At 35.3% G+C, this 13,816-nt stretch overlaps 1 protein-coding gene, 1 non-coding gene and 1 pseudogene across 6 annotated transcripts in view; all 3 read left to right on the forward strand.

The window, feature by feature from the left end:
* The window catches only part of BRAF (B-Raf proto-oncogene, serine/threonine kinase), a 168,186-nt gene that overhangs the window by 96,153 nt on the left and 58,217 nt on the right, over positions 1 to 13,816 (forward strand). For 4 of the 5 annotated variants that reach the window (XM_070369170.1, XM_070369171.1, XM_070369173.1 and 1 more), the window contains exons 6-8: positions 5,358 to 5,506; positions 6,344 to 6,463; positions 9,074 to 9,233. In XM_070369170.1, the coding sequence (XP_070225271.1) occupies positions 5,358 to 5,506; positions 6,344 to 6,463; positions 9,074 to 9,233 (429 nt within the window). The remainder of the gene's footprint in view (positions 1 to 5,357; positions 5,507 to 6,343; positions 6,464 to 9,073; positions 9,234 to 13,816) is intronic. The other variant, XM_070369172.1, reaches the window with a different exon arrangement.
* On the forward strand, positions 4,936 to 5,054 carry LOC138987656 (5S ribosomal RNA; annotated as a pseudogene).
* TRNAC-GCA (transfer RNA cysteine (anticodon GCA)) lies at positions 7,520 to 7,592 on the forward strand. Its single transcript has one exon. It is a non-coding gene; the product is annotated as a tRNA-Cys (tRNA).

Raw genomic sequence — 13,816 nt, forward strand, 5'->3', positions numbered from 1 at the left:
AGCATGTTACCCTTTCAGATTTGAGAGAAGTTTAGAATGGAGGCTACATACTTGGAGAGGCGGATGTTACAGTGTAGCATGTATACCAGTGGAATAAGCTCATGTGAGTCCTTGTATGCTGTGTTGAAGATTTGGACTTTTCCCTAAAATCATTGGAAATTTAATAACTATTATAGGCAAGGGAGCAGTGTGATTAGTTAGATTTGTGGTTTTGAACAATTGCTCTTAGCGTCATATAGAAACAAGAGTAAGCCTGTGTTCTGCTTAGAAAGGGAAAGAATTCCTCTCTCTGCTTCTGTGTTCTGAATTTCCTTGGCTATGGGAGGAAGGCTGCTTATGCCCCCTGGTTTCATAGTCTGTTACAAAGGCGATTCCTTCAGCATTTACATATATCCCAGGAATCCTTGGGAATGGATGGGGTGGAGGAGGCAGGAAAGGTGGAGAAGCAAGATTAGAAACAGATGCCATGGGTCTAGACCTTCCCATTTTACATAGATGCTAACCTCAGACAGCCCCACACCTTACAAATCAATGCATGCAAACTGCCTGTTCTATGGCCCACATGAGTTTACCATTCATGTCTCAAATTCCAAAATAAGCATAAGTTGTGGCCCAAAAGAAAAGATATATCTTCCTGTAGCTGCTTATAAACAAAGGTGTACATACAGAGGTATATGTCACTCAGTTTATGCTCAAATGCATACCCATATTTTCTCCTTTCTGCTTCCCTCCTTTCTCCCTTCCTTCTCTTTTTCTCCCACTTCCTTTACATACAGAAACAATCAGTTATGCATAGTTTTCAAGTATGTTAGTGACAGGAAGAAAGACTGCAATCGACTAGATTAAAGAAGGAAGAGAAATTAGGGCTTCATGAAACAGATTATTAGGCAATTGAAAGTATGAGTATGTAGCAAAAAAGATAAGATGACTATAAAATGGTGATTCCTATGAATACAATTTATATTTTTCTGTGCTCTAATTTCCAGAGATTATGCTCAAGTATAAAAAGATGCTTGCTTTAGTAAATAATAGCCACATAAATATTAAAAAAGCTTTTTCTTACTGCTTGTATATCCAGAGACAAATGGAAAAGGAACAAAGCTAAAATCAGTTAGTTGCCTTTTTATATCTTCTGTAACTTGATCCATAGCCAGAATGTGAAGAAAGCAAGAGCTACTCTTAAAATTATCTAAATAGTTTGTCTAAATATTCTCAAAAAGCCAGAATGGATGATATGCCAAGGTACCATTTTCTATGAAACATTTCTTTTAATAACATTTTATCCTGTTAAATATGTGTTTATTGAAGAGGTTTATAAAGTGAGTATTGAAATCAATTTAATGGATCATGAAAAGAATTTATATGTAATAGAATGGATTAGAAATTCTGATGTGCATTATATATAGAGTAATATTATAAGAATACAACTGTATCCTGGATCACAGTGTATTTTTCTTATTATTGTGTGTGATTAATGTTGTCTGAAAACTTGAGAATATACAGAAAAAAAAAGGACAAAATAGAGTGACCTATGCTCTCATCACTCCCAAATAGCAGTTGTTAACATTTGTCATTTACTTATCCTTCTTATGTTTTCTGCTTATTACATACACAAACCAAATGGTAGTAAACAGTTTCTGGTTTTGTCCATTACCAAGATAGAACCTCCCTAGCACAGTTCTGTTTATGTGACACGTTTGCCTTCTGACATGGAGTTCCTACATGTTGCTCTGTAAGCATCACATAGAGGAATGTTCACAGATGCATTGAGGGGTTCTGATCCTCTAACAAACTGATAATTTGTTAAACGTAGTTCTTACCATCTTTTAAGTGATGTTCGATCTTTTGTCCTAAGTTAACAAGTTTAGGTAGGGTTAATCTGATTTTCATATAATTTTAATTATAAACTAGTTTTTTTTCTTTTGTAACTTTTTTAACACTTTAATCAAAGTATATTACATTTTAATCAAGTGTATATAGTTTTTAAAATAGTGCAAAGGGGTTGCCCCAACCCTTATTAGCCTTTAATGCCACTCTATAGAGGAAATCATTCTTTTACTTTTATTTCTCCTTTCTTTTTTTTTTTTTAAATAATTTAAAAAAACATTTATTTGGGTATATATTTCTTTCTTTCTTTTTTTTTTTTTTTTTATTTTTTATTCCTTTATTTCTCATGTGTTCCCCATCCTGAACCTTCCTCCCTCCTCCCTCCCCATACCATCCCTCTGGGTCATCCCAGTGCACCAGCCCCAAGCATCCAGCATCGTGCATTGAACCTGGACTGGCATCTCGTTTCATACATGATATTTTACATGTTTCAATGCCATTCTCCCAAATCTTCCCACCCTCTCCCTCTCCCACAGAGTCCATAAGCCTGTTCTATACATCAGTGTCTCTTTTGCTGTCTCGTATACAGGGTTATCGTTACCATCTTTCTAAATTCCATATATATGCGTTAGTATACTGTATTGGTGTTTTTCCTTCTGGCTTACTTCACTCTGTATAATAGGCTCCAGTTTCATCCACCTCATTAGAACTGATTCAAATGTATTCTTTTTAATGGCTGAGTAATACTCCATTGTGTATATGTACCACAGCTTTCTTATCCATTCATCTGCTGATGGACATCTAGGTTGCTTCCATGTCCTGGCTATTATAAACAGTGCTGCGATGAACATTGGGGTACACGTGTCTCTTTCCCTTCTGGTTTCCTCAGTGTGTATGCCCAGCAGTGGGATTGCTGGATCATAAGGCAGTTCTATTTCCAGTTTTTTAAGGAATCTCCACACTGTTCTCCATAGTGGCTGTACTAGTTTGCATTCCCACCAACAGTGTAAGAGGGTTCCCTTTTCTCCACACCCTCTCCAGCATTTATTATTTGTAGACTTTTGGATCGCAGCCATTCTGACTGGTGTGAAATGGTATCTCATAGTGGTTTTGATTTGCATTTCTCTGATAATGAGTGATGTTGAGCATCTTTTCATGTGTTTGTTAGCCATCTGTATGTCTTCTTTGGAGAAATGTCTATTTAGATCTTTGGCCCATTTTTTGATTTGGTCATTTATTTTTCTGGAGTTGAGCTGTAGGAGTTGCTTGTATATTTTTGAGATTAGTTGTTTGTCGGTTGCTTCATTTGCGGAAAAGAAGAAGTAAAACTCTCACTATTTGCAGATGACATGATCCTCTACATAGAAAACCCTAAAGACTCCACCAGAAAATTACTAGAACTAATCAATGATTATAGTAAAGTTGCAGGATATAAAATCAACACACAGAAATCCCTTGCATTCCTATACACTAATAATGAGAAAACAGAAAGAGAAATTAAGGAAACAATTCCATTCACCATTGCAACGAAAAGAATAAAATACTTAGGAATATATCTACCTAAAGAAACTAAAGACCTATATATAGAACTATAAAAGACTGGTGAAAGAAATCAAAGAGGACACTAATAGATGGAGAAATATACCATGTTCATGGATTGGAAGAATCAGTATAGTGAAAATGAGTATACTACCCAAAGCAATTTATAGATTCAATGCAATCCCTATCAAGCTACCAACAGTATTCTTCACAGAGCTAGAACAAATAATTTCACAATTTGTATGGAAATACAAAAAACCTCGAATAGCCAAAGCGATCTTGAGAAAGAAAAATGCAACTGGAGGAATCAACCTACCTGACTTCAGGCTCTACTACAAAGCCACAGTTATCAAGACAGTATGGTACTGGCACAAAGACAGAAATATAGATCAATGGAACAAAATAGAAAGCCCAGAGATAAATCCACGCACATATGGACACCTTATCTTTGACAAAGGAGGCAAGAATATACAATGGATTAAAGACAATCTCTTTAACAAGTGGTGCTGGGAAATCTGGTCAACCACTTGTAAAAGAATGAAACTAGAACACTTTCTAACACCATATACAAAAATAAACTCAAAATGGATTAAAGATCTCAACGTAAGACCAGAAACTATAAAACTCCTAGAGGAGAACATAGGCAAAACACTCTCTGACATACATCACAGCAGGATCCTCTATGACCCACCTCCCAGAATATTGGAAATAAAAGCAAAAATAAACAAATGGGACCTAATTAAACTTAAAAGCTTCTGCACATCAAAGGAAACTATTAGCAAGGTGAAAAGATAGCCTTCTCCTTTCTTTTTTAAATTTGAAAAAAGACATAGGAGACTTGGAAAATACAGAACAAGGTTACATATAGTTCTACTATATATTACAATTATTTCTTAAGTAGATAAATTAAGATTTTTAGTTGGAGTTTCAATATCAAACTCTCAAAAATCAATTTGAATAGATAGAAAAGTAGAATGATATAGTAGACTTGAAAAGCTCTATGAACCAATTCAACATAATTACATTCTTAACTTTTAATGGTTTCTGTTTTAAGCTCTTCTAGTGATTCTTTTCATGTTACTGAATAATAACTTAAGATCACAACTTCTTTATCAGTTTTAGACATTATTTACTGATTGCCAGTTCCATTGGAAATTAGATCATCTGTAACATGACAGCCTTTCCCCCTCTTTCCTCTCCTCCTTGGAAGTGTTTTTGGTTTTTGTGGGTTTTTTGGTTCCTCTGTTCCACACCTTTGTAACTTTAAGCATGCTATTTTTTCTTGTGTCAACACCAATAAGCATCTCTTAACTCCTTTGTAGAATTATTCAAGTGTACACTTACTCTTTCTTTCACCTGTTACTTCCTTCTCCTGTACTCTTACTTTTATATAGTAAAGCTTGAAATTAGTTTCTAGTCTTTCATTTATCTCCCATCTTCTTGACTTCTGAGTTTAATTGAACAGTGGGTGGGAGATAAATTCATGTAGTCCATCTGTTACCTTGAACCCCCTGGTTTCGTTTTAAACTCTTCATGGTTAAGTCGGTTCTCATGATGTAAACATAGTAAGTCTACAGCCATACCACCCTGAATGCGCCAGAGCTCATCTGATCTCGGAAGCTAAGCAGGGTTGAGCCTGGTTAGTACTTGGATGGGAGACTGCCTAGGAATACCAGGTGCTATAGGCTTGGGCTTCCCTGATGGCTTAGATGGTAAAAGAATCCGCCTGCAATGCAAGAGACTTGGGTTCGATCCCTGGGTTGGGAAGATCGCCTGGAGAAGAGAATGACTACCCACTCCAGTATTATTGTCTGGAGAATCCCATGGACAGAGGAGCCTGGCAGTCTATGGTCCGTGGGGTCGCAAAGAGTCGGACACGACTGAGTGACTAACACAAACATAGTAAAAATTTGTTATTTTAAACAAAAGAGTAAATAGGTTGATTTCTAAAGAGATTCTTACAGAATCCTCCATGATGTTTTACTTTGCAGGTACGGAAAACTTTTTTCACCTTAGCATTTTGTGACTTCTGTAGAAAGCTGCTTTTCCAGGGGTTCCGCTGTCAAACATGTGGTTATAAATTTCACCAGCGTTGTAGTACAGAGGTTCCACTGATGTGTGTTAATTATGACCAACTAGAGTAAGTAATCAAAAAAAATTTTTTTGCCACTTTACATTTAACTTTTCTTAATGTGAAACTAGTATGTCTTAGAATCTGTGGATGTTTGCTTTACAGAAGAGTTGTTACAGGGAATTTTTTGAGGTTTGGCTAGACAGTAGTGTAGCCAGTACTTCTCTTTCAGATTATAATTCTGGTCTGCTGTACATTTCATTTATGTTTCATATTCTGTTTTAATTAATATAAGATCTCTTCCCGATAGATACCACTTTCAGATGGTTTTTGAGTGTTTAAATTAACTATTATATTTTTGGACCACAGATTGGGGAGTCTGGTTCTGTCAGCTGTTTTGTAAATTAAGTTTTCTCTCGAAGTTAGTGTCTGTGTCTCTCTCTCTCCCCTCTCTCCCACTCCCTCTCTCAATATATTGAGTTAATTTTAATCTTTTTGTGTGTATTGTCACTACTGCTATTAAGGTCTTACTTTATGATCACTGGAATTAGGGAGAGTTCCACTCAGTAGTTTAAAGTACATGATAATAATGTAATCTTTTAGCAATAGATACATTTTCTTCTAATTCCTTAACCATAAAGCATAATTTTTCCTCTCTACTATGTAGAAATTTGCTATATAGAACAATTAGTTTTAGATTCTGAGCTTGTCTTTGAAAGTCGAGTATAATTTTTTACCCTAAGCTATCAGACAGAAATACGGCTAATTGAATTTAGCAGTCTTTCCTGAAAATGCAATTTGAGCTCAGAAATTTTTGTTAATTCTTTAATGTATTCTGGTGTATGAAGCTTCTGGGTTTTGCACAAGTTAGGTTTGTTTTGTTTTGTTTTTGTTTTTGCCTCACAGTTTGCTGTTTGTCTCCAAGTTCTTTGAACACCACCCAATACCACAGGAGGAGGCCTCCTTAGCAGAGACTACCCTTCCATGTGGCTCATCCCCTTCTGCACCCCCCTCCGATTCTATTGGGTATGATTTGATTCCTGCTGTTCAGTGACATGCTACTTGAGCTGATTTTTCTTTTTTTTTAACTTTTAGTTGCCTAGAAACATTTCCAACATTTGGGTCATTAAATTAAGGACTTTTTTTTCAGGTAACTCATCACACCTGTCATACATTTGGTACAGACACAGAGGGTTAAAACTGACATAGACTGTTGTAGGACCATACTTGGAAAAAATCAAGCAACAAATAATTTAGAGTCCCTGCCTTGTGCTTGCTTTATTTTTAACATCAGATACAGAAGTATATGATTCCCATTTAGAAAAAACCATTGACGCAGGAGATAATGGCCAACAGTTTTAAGCTAATATATAATTATAATCTACAATTTATGATATATTATTTTAAACTATGTGATAAATATTGCAATGTTTACAAAAGAGAATAGTAAGACAGAGTAGTGAACATTTAATCAAGAAAGTGGGATTTGAACTGGACCATAAAGAATTCCAGAGTCTGAATGAGCTCAGGAGATAAAAGCACAGTAGTGATGGTGGGACCAGAGGAGTAGGGGGAGAAGAGAAGGACAGAAACAGCTTATCTTCATTTTCTAGTTTATCCATTTTCTTTAGATTGGATAATAATATTTATAAGATTTAATCCAGATTTTTGTTTTTCCTACGTAAAGACCAGTGTCCTTTGCATACACATTTCTGACTTAGGTGCTACATGTTGCTGTCATAGTCTTCATTTATTATTAAGTTTCGAGAATGACTTGCTGTCACTACACCAGATCAATTATATTAATTAGACTGCCCTCTACAGTTGTAGTTAGTTCAGGCTTTTTCTACTTTTAAGTTATGACATAAACTGTGTTACTGCCTTGAGACTTTAAATTAGCCTCTAAGTATTTAGAAAAGCCAGTGCATGTTTCAGAAGTTTCTGAAAGCTGTCATTTTAAAATTCTGTTTACCTCCTCCCAAAATCCCTTGCCAAAGCCTGTTATTGGCTGTCTAAAGCAAAAACAGAGACAGCTTTGTCACAAACTAAAAATTAATCAATTAATCATAATAAAACCCTGTTTCCCTGGTGGCTCAGACGGTAAAGCATCTGCCTGCAGTGCAGGAGACCCAGGTTCGATCCCTGGGTCAGGAAGATCCTCTGGAGAAGGAAGTGGCAACTCACTCCAGTATTCTTGCCTGGAAAATCTCATGGATGGAGCCTGGTAGGCTACAGTCCATGGGGTCGCAAAGAGTCAGACACGACTGAGCGACTTCACTTCACTTCAGTCATAATAAAAAGGACCAGTAGAGCAATTATTTTTATTTCAGTTCTAAGTGGATTCATTTAGTTAATATGAACAGTTAAAGTTAAAATTTCTTTCCCTACCCTTTTAAAAGGATGCTTCAAAGAAGTAAAACTCATAAGTTGGTATGGTTCAGATTCTAGTAATATATTTTATTTAGAAGCTTGTTGTCACAAGTTGACTTTTTTGGCTCTTCCGACCTTCATCTGGTCCAAAACTATATTTTCTTCTCATTCTTCTTTAAACTCTCTCTCAAAAATGTCTTTTTATTCCCTCAGCTGTCTTTCTGGCTGTCTTATTAACCACTTGATACTGCTGATAAGTTTCAGAGTTTGCATAAGATGGGGTGCAACAATAACCAATCTCTGAAGAGAAGCTGTTAGCATTGAATCATTCATTGGTCCTGACGGAGCTCACTGAGTCGCACCTCATCAATCAAGTGGTACTCACTTCTCAGCTCCCTTGGATATTCTTTCTGAAGAACATAGACTTCTCATGGGTGTTTACAATCTATTCTCAAAACTTTAATGTGCTCTGTGAATGCCAGCTTCATTTTGGGGGCAGTGAGAGATCATAGACTTTGTTATTTATCTACACTACCAAAATAGGTCAGTCTGTCAGTTTCATCAAAAAGCAGTTTTTAGAAAATTTGCTTGAAGGTTTAATATATTATTCTTCTGTGCGTCTTGTATCAATTATTGGGCATAGTAAACATTTCAAACTATGAGACATTGACACTCTGAGAATCATCTTTTGAATTTGGAAATTATTTTTGCCATTTTTGTTCAAGATTTTAATTTACCTCTTGTATAAAGCAATAGATACATCTTGTATAAAGCAACAGATACCTGAAATACACATGTGTGGTTTTAAAAGATTTATGATTTCCTAATACTTCCCATAAAAATTTCATCTTAGTAACTTCATCAAGAAATGGCAAAGATAGAAATAATTGGCAGACATTATTCAGTCAGTGTGTACTTAGAACATTTTTGTATAATGTTAAAGAACAAGAGTTTCTTCAGCTGATTAACCACAGGTAATTTCTAGCCATTTGAAGATTTCTCTGGAGTTATCTGAATAAAATCAGTATTCTTATCATTGATACTTCCTGGAGGGTCTGCTTGAGCAAAGCAGCTTTGTTGGTATTAGTTGTAAGCATGTATCAGTTTTTTAAACTAATTCTTTTAAAAGCCATTACTGCCATTGCCTTTATTTTAAGGTTTTATTTAAGATTATGAAAACAAAATCTTTATATAATTCATTTTTCTATGTTATTCTTTCTAGAAAGTTGCTCTAAATCTTATCTTCCAATCACTTGACTTTTCCAGGCCCCCAATTCTCACCAGTCCATCTCCTTCAAAATCCATTCCAATTCCACAGCCTTTCCGACCAGCAGATGAAGATCATCGAAATCAGTTTGGACAACGAGACCGGTCCTCATCAGCTCCAAATGTGCATATAAACACAATAGAACCCGTCAATATTGATGTAAGTATCCAGCAGTGTTCGAATGTAGAAAATTCAAGTGTGTTTATTTTTCTGCTGTTTTTTTGGATCACAGACTGGGGAATCTGGTTCTGTCAGCTGTTTTGTAAATTAAGTTTTCTCTCTCTCTCGAAGTTAGTGTCTGTCTGTGTCTCTCTCTCTCCCCTCTCTCCCACTCCTTCTCTCAATAAATTGAGTTAATTTTAATCTTTTTGTGTATATTTTTAATATAGATTTATAATATAGATCAGAAATAAGTGCCATGTTTCATTTATCACAGTTAGTATAAGTAACAGACTTTTCATGAATTACAGATCAGAAAAGCCTTGTCATCTTCTCTGCTGGCATAAAATATTTAACTAGTACCAAAGTATAGAGTTATTCTCATTGGTTTTTTCCTTATGACACTTCTGTAAAAGTCTTATTTTCATTTATTTAACAGATAATCAATCCACTTGACCCATTTGAAGGTATAGAAAAAATAAGAATATACTTGCATATTTCAATGTGAAGTCTTTACCTAAATTTCTAAAAGTTCAGCTTTGAGTTAAATAACGCTTAAGGACTAATCATTACTTTATGTACTTCTCGTGCAAAGCTACTGTTTACCTTCTTTACTTTCTTGAGTATACCATTGTACTCCATCTCTATACAAATCAATTATTTTAGCTACTTCTGGCTGATCACTCTTGAATTTTTTTCCTTTTCTAGTTTATGTTACACACTGGAAGTTAATTATGAACCTTAGTGTCACTTCTTCAGTTTAACCTTGACTTCTGGACAGCAAAAACCATTCCCAATATAGTTCCCTAAAATAGGAATTATTACATGATGACCTAACTTAAGAGGTCATCAAAAAACATTTGTATTAATAAAAGGCTTAGAAGACAAAGCAGAGGTCTATTTCCCATAGTATAGACCAAGGGTCAGCAAACTCTTAAAGGGCCAGATGGTAAATATTTTAGGCTTGTGGATCTTGCAGTCTCTAAAGACAACTGTTGAGCTCTGTCACTAGTGTGAAAACAACCACAGATAATAAGTACATTTTAAACAAACAGGTGAGGCTTTATTCCAATAAACTTCAGTAAAGCAGGTGGCCAGCCCATTGTATTTTGCTAGTTCCAGATATAGACAAAAGGGAAGGAAGGGTTGAGAAAAAAAGATGACATACACAGGATCACTCCAAAAGGACTGGTTCATTCTACTGTATCATCCTGATAACCAAATTCCTGAAGAGAATAAAGAGCCCTTGACATCTGAGCTGTGGTGGGGTCAGGATCATTTCTCCCATAATTTGTACTTTAGAATAAAAAATGTGGGTTATCCTTAATCTTGAATGTAATAAGCAACAGAAAAAGCTACCAAATTTGTTTGCATTGGGAAGTAATCATATTTAAAAAGAAATCTGAAACTGTTTACCCAGATAAGCAGGATACTGAAATTACTGAGGGGTCATGTGTATGCTAGAGGACAGCCTATTGTTCTCTAATGAGCCTAATGTTCTCGTTATACAGGCATTCCTTCTGTGAGTCCTCATAAGGTTGAGTAAAGGAGCCAAAATTATCCTAACAGGAAAATATTCACTAATTAACAGACTCCCCTAATAAGTCTCCACCCACATATTCCTCCCTCCCAGTTTAATACTAGCTTGCATTCCAGCCCCTTTTCATCATTATCCAACATTGCTATGAAAAAATAAAGCAGACTGATTGCTAGTCTGACAACAACAAAAAGATTTTAAGGATTTATTGAAGATAATGAAAAGCCACTGGGAAATAAGGATACAGCAGAATTAAATTAGTCCAGTTAACAGTAAAAGAGAGTAAGTGTCTAAAGGATGACAAGAGAACAGGCTTTTCTAAAGAAAATGAATTAAATATCGAAGGATTGATGGAGGCATTGAGGGAACTGAAGAAATCCTTTAAAATTTTTATAGAAATGATTGATTGTGATGTGAAAGATGAATATTAAATTGAGAGTTTCAGTTTATGTTATTGTAAGTTTGATATTATGGCCAACAAAACCTTGATTCCCTCTGTATTAATTCTAAGAATTAGCATATTGTTGACATTATAACTTAATATTTTTGTTGAAGTAAATGAAAATAAACTTTTTATCAATCTTAATTTCATTTTTCAAGATACATTCCCAAGTCAGACTTTCTTCCTACTTTTTGCTGTGAAATTTTTTTTCTAATTTTGTTGGATTTATTTAAAGTAGCCTTTTCTTAATACCAATTTTTCTCAGCTAAAACGGTCTTCTTCCATGTGCCTAGACCCACATACAAAGGGGGAAAAAAGGAGGAGAGGGAAATAAATGAATAAGAGGATTTTATGAAATATGAAATCAAATCTTATTTCTAGGTTAGATCTATTGTCAGTATGTTCAAAGTTGTAAACTTTGTATTTACTTTCAAAAGTAACATTCTTTTAGACTATTTCTCTTTATATCTTAGTGTTCCTAAGATTCTCCTGTTCTCTTGGGCTTGAACATTTGGAGTGTCATGTTTACATCTTTCTGTTTCATCTTCCCCATAAGCAAATAGTCATAAGATATCACCTTTCCTTTTGATATGTATCTCAAATTTGTTTTTTCTACCACCATTTGGGCCCATATTTCTTCACTTGAACTACTTATGACATTAATCTGCTATATAAATTTCCTGCCATTGATTTCTCTGTCCATTTACATTCTTTATTGCTACTGTCAGAATAGGGTTTTATTCGTTTTATTATTTATTGTAAGACTTCAATCACCATCTGTTCCTTTGTTATAAAACTTTTGTTTACTTCCCATTGATTATAAAATATAAACCTTTTAGCATTTCATTCAATTTCAGTCATCTCATTCAGTTTCAGTCATTATTTATCATTTATTATTCCAGTAAACCAAATTTAATATTTACTGTGGGATAGGCACTGTATCAGAATAGGGAATTAAGATGAATTAGCATACAGTCTTTGCCCTCAGGGAGATCACGGTCTAATGGATGAATCAGACATATAAATAAATAAACACAAAAATATACAATGATGGTTTATAGAAGGGGATGAACTCTACCTGATTAAAGACAGTCAAGTTTAGCAGAGAAGAGATAACATTTAAGCCAGATTGTAGAAGATGAACAATGAATATGAAGGAGTAGGGATTTATTAAGTACCTAGTGTTAGGGGTTTTAAGAAGGAAGAACATTTGTTAAGGAAATGGTATGTGCAGAAGTATGGAAGTACCTTTATGTGGGATGTAATTAATACTTGATATTGTAGGGAAGATGACATGTATTATTCTGAGGTCTCTGTAGTAGTTGATAGTGAAGGGTCCAGTAAACTGAGTGGGAAAGAAAGTGGTCAGCTCTTTACTTTAGAAAAATCTTTTGAATTAGTGAGAGATTTGATAGACGTGGTTGTTAGGATTGATACTGTAAATGGCATGCTTACTATGTGCTAGGTCCTTTACCAAGTACATAAAATTTCTTATTCCATCCTCATAAACACTTGTGAGTTAAGTACTATTATTTTCCTTCTTCTACTGTTAAGATTTAGAGTTGTCAAGAAACTTTTTCCAGATCACACAGGTGGTAAATGATTGAAATGGGGTAAAACCTGGCCATTCTTCTTATAGGCAATTGCTGTTCTATCTAGTAGTAAAGGAGAGAAGTGGGAGATGAGAGATAAAAAAAGACAATGCCTAGAATTCTCTGCCTTAGGTGTATACATAGTATTTATTTGATTCATTAAGATAGAAATGCCTAGGGAAGAACACGGTTTGTAGGAATGAAAATGTTAACTTTTATTTTGGACATACTGACTTGAAGATGTCTGTGCATCTTTACTGGTTTAGAAGTCCAGTACCAGTTGAAATAAAGACCTTGAGTAGAGATACACATTTAGAAATAATTAGCCTATTTGTGTTAAAGTCATGGATGTAAATGATGGTAGAAATGCAACCCTAGTGATCATTAACTTTTGAGATATAAACAGAGACTGTCTTTGTCTGTCTCCATTATAGGCTCCTCTTCCTAAATTTAGCTTCAAACAAGTAAGAGAAAGTGGTGTTGAAGAAGCCAAAGGGAGAAATGGGGACTTCAAGAATGCTGAAGTAGTTGATGGCGGTTGTCATTGAGACTCAAATGTATTCAATATAACTATTGAACTGGACAATTACAGTGTCATTTTGATGTCATTAAGAGCTGTTTTAGAGGTCTAGTGGAGGAGAGCAAAAGCTGGTAAAAATGTGGGATTGAGTGCCAGATTTGAGAAGCTTGGCTACAAAGGAATGATGAAAGCCATAGACTGAAGCAGAATCATGTGAGAGACTTGAGCATACTTGTAACTTGAGGGGAAGAAGCAAGTAAAGAGAGAGGTTCAAAAGAACAAGAGAAGGAGTAATTAAGGTAGTAAATAAAGATTCCTTGAACTTGGAAGTGATGTTCCTCAGGGGCTGCTGCTGTGCTGCTGCTAAGTCGCTTCAGTCGTGTCTGACTCTGTGCGACCCCAGAGACGGCAGCCCGCCAGGCTCGAGGAGTTAAAGGTGAACATAGCTGCCTCTGAACTCTCTAGAGACAGAGAGACCGTGGGCAGATGACC

The sequence above is a fragment of the Bos mutus genome, chromosome 4 (genome assembly GCF_027580195.1).
Source record: "Bos mutus isolate GX-2022 chromosome 4, NWIPB_WYAK_1.1, whole genome shotgun sequence".
Taxonomy (NCBI): Eukaryota; Metazoa; Chordata; class Mammalia; order Artiodactyla; family Bovidae; genus Bos; species Bos mutus.